The following is a 12,202-nucleotide window of genomic DNA, read 5'->3' on the forward strand; positions in this document are numbered from 1 at the left end:
GCGTGAATGATTTTTGTGGACCAGAATGGAACATGTACGAATGCATAAACCTAATTAGAACAGGTTCTTTTTTCTGTATATGATTCGCAAAAGTTGGGTGGTTGTGAAGGATATCATGTATCTTTTTTTAATAAAAGAAGTCCGCGTCATGACATCACTGGACCTCAGCAAGACACATGTTCGCCTAAGTCCATGTGGGCAGTCTAATCCTGGCCTTGGCATGCAAAGCATCAGTATGGTCTTTCATTTTGACTCCTGTATACGGCTGGTTACACAGTACATTTTCATGTTCATTCTCATGTTCATATATTAATTCGAACGGGTTAATGTACTCTGTAAACAGGCCTTTAGGGTTAGGGGGCATCAATGATTAATTATATGGTGGGAGGGGGTCAAGCCGATTCTCACCCAATCTCAAGAGGGGGGTCTTGGTAAGTATCACATAGTTTTCTTTCCACCAAGATACACTGTAAAATTGCGATCATAGTAATCTGAAATACTAGCCGTAACTAATCATAAATTCAAAAAAATTAAACAATTTTTTTTCATATGCCCAAGGCAATGAAGCATAGATCAATGTTTTTACACATTTTGAATAATCTCACGTGAGATTGGAGGAAGGGGGTCAAGCCAAAAATCTTGAGATCCAAACTCTTGGAGAGGAGGATCCAAAAATCGTCAAAATCACCTACCATAATTTTACCAGATTACCCCCTTATTTTAAGTTATGACCAATAATTTCACAGCGAGGATGAAGCTGGAAGAATTCTATTTGAATGTTTTATGGAAGACATTTCCAAGTATATATAAAGAAAATCCGAAACTGAACATTTCTCAAAAATATTAGTATAGTAATAAAATTTTTAACGTTGATATCTTTATATCATACATTCATATATTCTTTTGATTGTACTGCCTTACATATTTGCTTTTGGATTTTTATTGAGGAAGAGACTCATCTCAGTAATTCTCAGACTCAAGATTCTCCTCAGAATGGCGTGCCAGCTATACTGAAGAAGCAAATATCGTGCAATGTCTTTCGGTTGGCGAATCTACCATTAAAGCTATCAGAAGGTGTAGTGGTTTGAGTTTATAGGAATTCTAGATGGTGTCTAGCCAAAGAATGGGGCAGCTAGGACAGAATTGGTGTCATTGTTGTGGTACATGGGCAGTGAATGCATATTTTTCGTTGAGAAAAGAACTCTCACGTAGAACAAGATGATTTTCGATGAGCATTAGGAAAGAGAATTAATTAGCCAAAGCTCGATATGGGACTCGAGAGATAAACATTCCAAGTCCTAAGTTTTTGTCTTCTGTTTTTGAGGGAAAATTTAGCAATAAAGTTTGTTATGGCAGTGTTACTGATTATCATTAATATCAATAACATCATCATAACAATATAAAAAATAATCGACTTACAAAAAATATTGGGGGGGGCCCAAACCGGGGGTCTTAGCCCGGAAATTTTATAAGTAGTGAGTTTTAAGTTTTTTAAGCATTTTAGAAGAGTCAGGAACAACATTAGAACCCTGATAACTCGAATATCGATATCTGGAAACTCCAGGAAAATCGGCAAGCCTGACACTTTTTTCTTCACACCCATAACGAATTTTTGAGGGGGCTCGGGTCCCCTTAGGCCCCATGGAGTCAGTGCCACTGATAATAATAATATCTTAGCCAATAAAATATCCCAGTCCAGTGTTACTTTCCCCCACTTGAACAGTGATTTATCATATTGGAATGTCAACTTAGCCATATGATCTCTAATTTATACCAATCACAGTTTAAATTTACATTTCACAGTTCACATTTATATCAATCACAGACTTTAAAGTCATGTTGTCACTTCAAAGGGCTAGGCTGCAGAGGCCATGTTACGTATTGGATTCTTGGTTAGGACAGCACTCGTTTTTCCTCAAGTTTTGCGGAATAATAAAGGGAGATTGTCAAGCACTTTCCATTGCCGATTCATATACAAATTTTTCTGCTTAGCATTTCTTCCCATGCAACAGATAACCAAGCTGATATCCTCCATTAACACCTCAATACTCACCCAAATAAAGCAATTACCCAAAACCACAACCAAAGGGAAACCAGAGTAATTTTCCATCAAACGTCAATACTTGCTTCCTTTGATATTTCATTTATATTGTAAATGTACCGATGTCATTTATGGGTGGATAAACTTTTCACTCCTTCATCATTATTGCCTTTGATGTCTCGAAGTCTATATCTGAGCACTGAACATCCATGTCTATATTATCTAGTTCTGTGGGAGTTTGTATTTAGAAACCGATTCTGCATAGGCTATTTTCTGACCGTTCACGAGAGCTACTTCACCAGTTTTCACAAATCGAGTTGAATAGTTCATAAAAACTGAAGCAAGTATCGTAGCGAGCACGTGTACGAAGAACGACTCTCTAAACTTTAGAAATATAGAACATCAAGTTACCTCACAGCCATGTCAACCCACATTTTACACCCATGGCAGCCAGACGAAAGCACTGCTAGAGCTCAACGGCCTGCGTGGGCACTAATCAGACAGTAAAGGGACATTAGTGAAGTCGCTGATGCCGGGGGGCTGATTGTGGGTACACCCTTGGTTTGATATACATATGTATTATGGCGATTCCACATATTGGTATGACTGCAGCAATGTGATCTTTAGGGGGCTTGAGTTTGTCTTCTTCATATTCCCAAATACAAATAATAAAAACAAAATTTTTCACTTGTCTCTCAATATAAATCCACAATAACTGCCAAGTCAAAGTAAATTGTATCAAATGATAATTTTTGTGCCAGTGCAGAAATATATGAAACATCAATTAAGAATAAGGAAAAGTGATTTATTTAGTTCCTGCACACTGCTCATTCAGGGCTGCACAAAGGGGGTGAGAGGAGCTTGTGCAACTATACTTGAGGAGTGTACTAAAAGTATCTTTTAAGCAGAAGGAGATAGCTAACTGGTACATTTGAAAGGGTCCGGTTAAAAAGAGCGCCAACCACCATTTCTAGTGTTTTGAGATACTCATATTTTAAAGTTTGGTTGAATCCATAAATCTTTGTATCATTTAACAACCAATTTCAACACATTAGTATCAAGTCTTTATATTTAAATGTTAAATGGCACAATAAGTTGCAGCTTGCAGTTCATATTTTTCCTCAACAGATAGCGTGAGCAGCTCAGTATGGTGAAATCTCATGGTTGGCACTTTTTTAACCCGACCCCTTCATTTGGTAACCTAGGCGACATAAATAAAAAGTATTGGGAGAGAGAGAGAGGGTACTTGACCATAGCAAGAGGGGTAGGAACGGGTTCAAAATACCCTGAGATGTTTTGAAGATTGTCTAAGGTACCCCCCTTCAAGTTAATGCCACCAAAATTCATTCCTCCTTCCAAGAAAATCTCCTGAATTTTTTATTGCTACAACCTTAAGGGAGTAAGAGCATGATCTGTTTATCAGAAGGATTTAATTATGTATAAGGTTTTGCGGTGGTGAGCCATCAGGCCAGGGGTATGGGGTGGACACCACTGTATCACATGCATTATGAAGATCACAGATGGTATGTTTATCTTCTGGTGCCTGGGCAGACCAAATATCACTTTCAGCATATTTTTTTCATTCTTGAATATGACTACATACATAGCTCTGCTTGAGCAGTCATACATTCAATTTTTTATGAATGACAAGAATATTGAAAATCACTATCACACAGAATTTTATACGCATGAGATAAATGGATTACAAATTAAATAACAATTAATAAATAAAAAAGTTTATAGCTCAACTATACACAAAAGTAAACCACAAGCAACCACTTTTTCCTTACTGTGACTGAACAGTGCCAAGAGAATGCCGTATTTAACTCTTCCTTTCAATTTGTACACAAGTAAAAGTCACAGCTTGTTGGTACTCTTTATTTGTCGTCCCCTGCTCTGTTGACTTCTTTTGGAGCAGCAGTTTCTGGACCATTTATGGCTGCAGCTCTTACCGATACCTCAAAATCAGCTGGTTCAATAAGATGCTTTCTACCATGTGGTGGAGGACCAAGTATACTTTCTATTTCATCATAGTTGAGGGTCTCTTTCTTCAGGAGCTCCAATGATAGCTAAAACATTCAAGTAAAACAAGAAAAAATATTTTTATTTTAAGAAAAAAGTTGCTCAGCCAGACCAGAGGCATAGACCTAAACCACTTTAGTTGACAGTTTACAAGATATAGCCTCAACATTTAATATGAATAAGCACATGAATCACCACAGTAGTTTGCCTAAATGATCAAATATTTAATGACATAACATCACAGCATAATAAGAGCTCTCTAAAGAACTACTGCGTGACACTGTAAAAAATGTATTTTCAATAATTGTATTTTCAATAGTGCACATCTATGATAATGGAAGAAGTCCCTTGATGCCACTTAAAAAGCAACATCGAATAAAACATAAATACCGTATTTGACGGCATATAAGACGCACTTTTTTTCCTAAATTTGGTCTTAAAAAAGTTACCTGCGTCTTATACGTGAAGGACACAGGTTAACTTTCAATACTGAATGCTATTTTTAGCCCGGATAAAGGTCTAGACACATACAACTTTTTCTACATCTACCATAGTTATTTTATCAGGTTTAACTAAATTTTTGCCAACAATAATATAGCTCAAAAGGGAGAACTGGGGTGGTTTCCTTCCGACACCGCACCGTTCCCATCAAAAAGTAAACGAAACTAGTAGCGCTCGCTCCGCCCTCGGTGCGGAGAAGCGGAGAGTAGCAATTAGTACAACATTGTACTACTCGTTCAACGTATGACGCCCGACACATGTGTCGGTATTGGTGCTACTCTGTATAAACGTGTCGGTATCGGTGCTTAAAACTGTTTGTTTAAAAAAAATACCCTGGAAAATATGACTACAGGAAATAAGAGATTAAGCTATACAATTCAGTATAAACTAGGAGTGTTAAACTACGCCAAAGTGCATGGAAACAGAGCAGCAGCAAGGCATTTCGGTCCACCACCTACCGAAAAAATGATACGTACTTGGCGACTGCAAGAAGATCAACTGAAGACTGCTAAAAAACAAAAACATAACCTTAGATGCCCAGCTCCATCTTGGCCTGAACTTGAAAATGCCGTAAAAATGTGGGTGATAGATATGAGGAATTCTGGGATAAGTGTTTCAACCAAAATGATAATCAATGAGGCCAAAAAATTTGCAGAAAAACATGGGAATCAGAACTTTTCAGGGTCTGAGGGCTGGTGCCACAGGTTGATGAAAAGGCAAGGCTTATCAATGCGCACAAAAACAACTATTGCACAGAAAATGCCAGCAGATTATGAAGAAAAAATACTAGCATTTCATAGGTTTGTTATAAATGCACGCAAGAAAACTTCTTTTGAGCTCGGTCAAATAGGAAATATGGATGAAATTCCACTCACATTTGATGTACCATCCAACAAGACTGTGAGTACTAAAGGGTCTAAATCAATAACCATAAAAACCACAGGTCATGAAAAAACCTGATATACGGTAGTTCTAACATGTTGTGCTGATGGCACAGAACTACCGCCGTTTTTCATATTCAAAAGAAAAACTCATCCGAAAGGCTGGATGGACGAAGCTGGAATGAAACTGTGGTTACAGAAGGTATGGGCGAGGCGACCTGGTGGACTCTTAAGAAAACCCTCTCTTTTGGTTTAGGATCAGTTTAGCGCCCATAGAACTGAAACCATAAAGAATAAAGCGAGAGAATTAAAAACCCAGGTAGCTGTCATTCCTGGTGGACTGACTAGCCAATTGCAGCCTTTAGATGTATCGGTGAATAAGCCATTTAAGGAAAAAGTGCGAGAACGATGGAACAAGTGGATAGGAGAGGCACATCACGCCCTCACACCCTCAGGTAGAATGAAGCGGGCCTCTATTTCACAAGTGTGCGAGTGGGTAAAAAGATCTTGGGAGGACGTAAAGGCTGAAATAATTGTTAAGTCCTTTAAGAAGTGCGGAATCAGTAATGCTCTTGACGGAACAGAAGACGACGCATTATTCGAAGAAGGTGATACTAGCGATGACGGAAACAGTAGTGATGACGATATTCTGTTTTCGATGACGATGATAGTGAAAAGGATTTTTATGGTTTTGAAAGTGGTTAAAGTCTAATTTCATGATAGGCAACGTTTTCCTTAAAATCTGTGTTTTTTATTGTTTCTGCTTTATTTTGAATTATGTTTGATTGCTTGCCATTCACTCATTTATTCATTATTGAAATTTACATATCATGTTCAAAATAGCTTGCCATTTGTTAATTTTCCTCAATGAAAATATGTTTGGTAATTGCATTCAATGATTGGTTATTTGGCTTTTACGAAACGTGAGAACTAAAAGAAACCACATTTTAAGTTATTGTGGTACTGTGCTGTCGCGCAGACTATTGAAACTTTTTTTCCTTGTAGGTGGCCTTCTAAATAAGGGTGCGTCTTATATGCCGTCAAATACGGTAGTTATTCACTCCTTAGGTTACTAAAACAAAAATATTTTTCGCTTCCCTCCAAGGCAATTTGCACCAAGTAAACATAATTTACCTTTTCAAGTTTATCCATGTGTTCCTTCAACAGCTCCTCTGTGCGCTTGTAAGCCTTGGCCACCAATTTACTAGCTTCCTGATCCAACAGGTGACTCAATTTTTTGCTATATGGCCTTCTCCCTGGAGATCCTGACCCTCCACCTGCAGACGAACGAAAATGAAGAGGTCAAGTCACTGTGAAGTAAGACGATCACCGACGAGGGGATACATACAATATTCTGAAATTCTATGACAATCTCTGATTTTGAAGACTGTTGAATGAATTCCAATGAAAAAATTACCATTATTTTCAGAGTGCATCAAGGGATGAAAAAAACATTTGAAAAAGATTCTATGACATACTTTATCAGTTGTAAAAATTGGCCGATACCATTTGAAGAAAAAGCTTTTCACATTAGTGGTTCCCCATGCTAAAAAATTCACTGAATCCAATGAAAACCTTTTGTCAAATACATATACATATTAGTGATTTCTTGTTTGAATATTTTCAAGAGAAGTTACAAATAATTAAAAGTAAGCAATAGATGTCCTAATTTGAGGAACATGATGTTAAGTAATTTTAAGGGTACTCTGCCATTATTTTTCACAGTTTATTTTTTTCTATGGTCTGCAGCATGGCATTCCCTGAGAATTCCAGATTTTCAAGATACAAAATTTCTTTTTGTGGAGAAAATTTAAACCGTCATTTCTTCTACTTTAACAGTGGATATCACGTATTTTCTGCATGTGTAGGTATAAGCATGTATAAGAATGCTCAGAGTGTTTGTTGTTCTTTGCAGAAGAGGTGTGGTTCAGCTGCATTGCCAAATCGGCATCTATTCGGTGCATAGAAAATTTTCAGCTATTGGGTGAATATTTATATTTTTCTGTCCGTGACCACTTAAATAGACAATTTACCTACATGAGTGATTACAGGAATACAAAATACAATGACAGACAGGCAATTAGACTCATAAGCTAGCTGAAAAAGGCAAGTGCCTACTGTTTTTTCTATGATAAAACAACAAGAAATTTTAGAGTCACCTCGACATTGTCCTGAGATTTCCGGAAAATGCCCTCAGATGTCATGGTCTTCCCAATTTTTCAGAGTTGACCAGACATAATATTCAGTTTTTCTACACTGAAAATGTCAGCACACTCCTTAATAAATATCATGGAGCTGTTATTCATAGTATAAACTAGTTAGATATCACGGTTCCACAGGCTAATCTGAAGTTGAAGGATATTAGACTCTCATACCTTAGAAATTAGAGTGAGTAGTTTCACTTTCCATGGAATGAATAAATTTATTGTCACTAAAATCAAAAATTCCACCAGGAAAAATCATTTTCCTTTACTGGGAATCAAATCTAGATCCTCTAAACTTGAGCCAGATGCTTGCTCACAATGGGAAATGAAGATGTCTAGGTAGCTTAACTAGCTACAAGACATGGAGTAAGTTGGGAGCATCTGGGTTCAAATCGCATTTAACCCTTTTCCTGCCAGCCCATTTCACGGGGGATGTACGAAGACTGCCAAGGCTATTTTCCGGTGTTAGCAACATTTCAGATTTAAAAAATTTTCAGCTACTGAATTTTATTCAATGCGTCTAGATTTTTTTCCCAACTCTTAACACTAACTATTTATATCTTATAATCATGGATAGATTATTGGGGTTTACATAAATTACAGCCGTTGAAAAGGCCACAATCACAAAAATAAGTCGGGCAGATAAATCGGCCCCTTGCAGTTTTCGCTCAACCAGCGAGGGCCGATATATGAGCCCAGTGGCACTATAAGGGTTAAAACAAATTATTTTCCCCATCCAAAATTTTGCACCCCAAGGGTACTTGCAAGTCCAGAGTTATTTGATAAAAATAACACTTTTTCTCCTTCATTGCCTTCATGTCTAATCTCACCTTCTTCCAATGATCCACCACCTTCTTCCGGAAACGAGAGCAATCCAATCACATCACTCATGCCAAACTGTCGCACCTGTGCATACGCCATTCGAGTGACCCGCTTGAGGTCGTTCTGGGCTCCCGTAGTCACTCGGTTAAAGGTGAGAGACTCCGCAACACGCCCTCCAAGTGCCATGCACATTTTTTCAAAAAGCTTATAATAAAAAAATACAAACAATTAATTCAGGAGATTGGATTCAACTAAAAGTTGTCAAACAGCTATTGAATAAAACCAAGAGATCAACAACTGTCAATAAAACTTCATCACTGATTATCAATTCAGCAAATTGTTGGCAAAAATTATCATACTGAACACAGGAAATGGTAATATGTAATTTCAAAAGCAACAAATGTAAGAGTCATGTAAAGGGAAAGCACCAACATATTAAAGGGACTTTGTTACAGGGAATTGTTCGTTAACTACAAGAACCAATGATATTTCATTAAGTGTAACAAGCAAAGTAAGTTGTATATTAAGTAATTTAATAAAATTAGATACGGGTCTAAGAGGTCTTTCACTCTCATAATACTCTTTTTCTTACTACCTTTCAATCTTTCACATAGCACAAAAATGATGGAATAAGATAAAAATATAACAATGGGGTTCTATCATGTATTTTTTTCAATTATGCCTTCTTTGATAGGACCATTACAAATGCATTATTTCTTATTTGACCAATATGAATCCCAAAAAATACCAGTGATGCTGTATACTGAAGTGGAAAATCTTGGTTAATTACCAAAAATATACGAAAAATATTGCTAAAACAACACACATACTTCATGGTTCAATATCACTCTGTAATCATCCAAATATGAATATTTTGATTCCCATTTACACAGCAAAATTTATTATTAATTTTGATCAATAATACAAACAAGTACTAACCTGCTGATCAGAGAATAGTCTCTGCTCACTTTGGGCATATTGGGCAAAACCTAAGGACATATTCGTTCGTGGCACTATGGTGACCTGAATAAGAATAAGAATCATCATTCAAGAAAAAAATTGAGCATAATTAACAAACATTTTTAACACTAAGAGCCACAAAATCAATAGTCAAGATGAAATAACAAGAGAAAATCACACCTATTCAGAAAAGTGAGGCAAATTCTAAAATTGGGATACAAAAAACCCTAGAATTTTCTATAACCTCTGAAATTATGAGTGTGGATCAGTAAAAATTACTAAAGTTTTGATCTTATTAGATATTCGCAGAGGATTATAAAAAAGAAATGCACAATCAAATTTTGTAATAATTCACTAAAAAGATATCCCTCACTTCACACCGTAGATATGAAGCAACGTGTTTAGTGATAGGTGTATATCAGGCAGTATAACTAACACTTTCTGCACTGTAGGCTGACTTTTCTCAAGACTATTTTACATCCATTAGCATTAATATTGCACAGTGATCAAACATACAAATGATTGTTATCTTTTTTAGAGCCAATAGGGAAGTGCACTAGTGTTTCAAATGCACCAAACACATTTTTAAAATTAGAGTTCAGAATAACATAATGTCGTAAAACCACAGTTTAAATCCTAATAGTGAATAGTTGATTCGAGATGACCGTCTGAAATATGGAAAAATTCAAAGGCCGCGAAAACGGGTGTCCATGTTGAATATTGGCCGTGACGTCACAAGGCAGTAGCAGAAGGCAGCTTCTACACCGTTTAGTTCTACCACTATTATTGCATAGAAAAATTACAGAATTTGAGGGTATCCGTTTTTGCTGTCATAAAATATCTTCAGATTATATATGTGGCTGCTTCTCTTTTGAGTAAACGACTTCATCATTGCGTAATATATTAATATTCATTTACGTATCAACTTCAACTTTGGAAAGAGTAGTACGAATAGCACATTGAATCTTTAATAAATGCATGATGGCATTTATTTTTCGCTGGGTATATTTTGGCACAATGCCGTTTATCATGCCAAAACTTTTTTTGTAAGAACCGAGTCAAACTAATAAACCTATTTCAGACGTTTACTGCAAGACTTATTCGTTGCGTATGTATTCACGCCGGCCGGAACGTTCGCCCTTCGCTACTAGAATCATGGGATGTTAGCCTTTATTCCAAGCTGGCTGGTTGTTGTAATGGTTCGCTGTCCAGGATGGGTTCAAGAAAAGGTAATCTTGGTTGGGAGAAGGAAAATTCCAACGATTTATAAATGGCATACCAAACTTTGATGTATTTGTGGTTACTGAATTTTTGAATAAGGAGGACAGGTTCAACGCTCCATAGAAATGCGAGACGTTAAGGCTAACAAGGGGAGACCGCGTACCTTGCTGCATTTTTTTCAATTAGGGCGTTAGTTAGGCTGTAATTAATTAATTTTCATGCGTTACTTTTTACAAGTTATATATATAAATCCAAAATATCCAATTTTCATCAATGGGTCGGTTGGGGTAGTGGTAGAGTGCGCGAGGCGAAGGAAAGATGAGACCCGAATGACAGTGGTTCAAGCCTACGTCAAGGCATTATTTTTTGTTGCCTTCATTGTGATCATACGGCGTCTAGTTTATCATTAATTATAATTGCAGCAATCATTGACATGAGACAATTTTTTTATCGTCATTATGGCGTTTAGGTATTTTAGCAGTGTCATTATAAACGCCGAGATACGATGACTACAAGGGTTGGTGTGCGCTAAAATGTTAATTTTTTCTTTGCTTATACTGACCAACTTCCACATTAAAAATGAAAACCACTCTTGCAAGAGCACATACCATTAAAGGCTCGCGGCAAGCAACAATATGCGTACAGGCATAATTAATAAGAACACAAAGCGAATATAAAGTGCCATATATCTCGAACACTTGTAATTCACATTACTCCAAAGGGAGTTTACTTACTCAGTACATACCTCAGTACCTTGTACTCAGTACCTACCAGTTTACCTCAGTAGCTGTGCTAAAAGAACCATTCTGAAATATAATTTCAACTAACAAATAGGATGAAATAAAAGTTGATAACCCTGGACCGGGCGCGCTGGCGTATAAAATACGTCAATCTTTGAAAACCAAGGATTTCGACATTGTACGTACATTCTGGGCTATAATGGTCTCGTGTATTCTTACAATGTACTTTGACTGCCTATATTGCGAGTTTTCAAAGTCCGAGGTATTGTAGCTAATTTTTTAGATCAGCAAGATGACCCCGTCACCAGTGGAATACAAATTACGCCGCGCGACCTGCCGTGTACCTTTATATCTGTATCACCTATAAATGTACTAATTTCAACAAATAAAGATTAACTTTAACAAAAATCGTTTGTTATCATATATGCACATATCATGGGCAAAGTACGCATTTTGCCCGGTCGTGTAAAAAAACAGTCGCGCCATAATTCTTTAACCAAACTACTTTCAGTTTATAAATTACGTAGGTCTACGCGGAAGATGCTATATTTTGACTCAACACACTTTCTGATGTGACTGAGGTACCTATTAAGTAAATTAATATAATATAAATATCAATTTGATCTTACAATACCTTCAAATGAACTTCAAAACAGAATATCATCGATAGGTAAGAGTCAGGAGCAGCCTTGAACCATTTATTCCGTATAGCTTGTGCTTAAGGCACGGGAATGAATATCTTCTCCAGGCTTTTGTTTCGACGTCGAGATGAAATTTGGAACAAAAAATCATTTATAATTCTATTTTGAA

General features: G+C 36.8%; 1 protein-coding gene across 1 annotated transcript in view; it reads right to left on the bottom strand.

Annotated features, from left to right (window-relative positions):
• Positions 1-3,703: 3,703 nt before the first annotated feature.
• The window catches only part of LOC124155284, a 32,754-nt gene continuing 24,255 nt past the window's right edge, over positions 3,704-12,202 (bottom strand). The window contains exons 18-21 of the mRNA XM_046529001.1: positions 9,411-9,494; positions 8,480-8,675; positions 6,580-6,722; positions 3,704-4,110 (exon numbers count right to left, since the gene is read on the bottom strand). Coding sequence (XP_046384957.1) covers positions 3,919-4,110; positions 6,580-6,722; positions 8,480-8,675; positions 9,411-9,494 — 615 coding nt within the window. The 3' untranslated portion in view covers positions 3,704-3,918. The remainder of the gene's footprint in view (positions 4,111-6,579; positions 6,723-8,479; positions 8,676-9,410; positions 9,495-12,202) is intronic.

The sequence above is a fragment of the Ischnura elegans genome, chromosome 3 (assembly GCF_921293095.1).
Source record: "Ischnura elegans chromosome 3, ioIscEleg1.1, whole genome shotgun sequence".
NCBI classification, from domain to species: domain Eukaryota; kingdom Metazoa; phylum Arthropoda; class Insecta; order Odonata; family Coenagrionidae; genus Ischnura; species Ischnura elegans.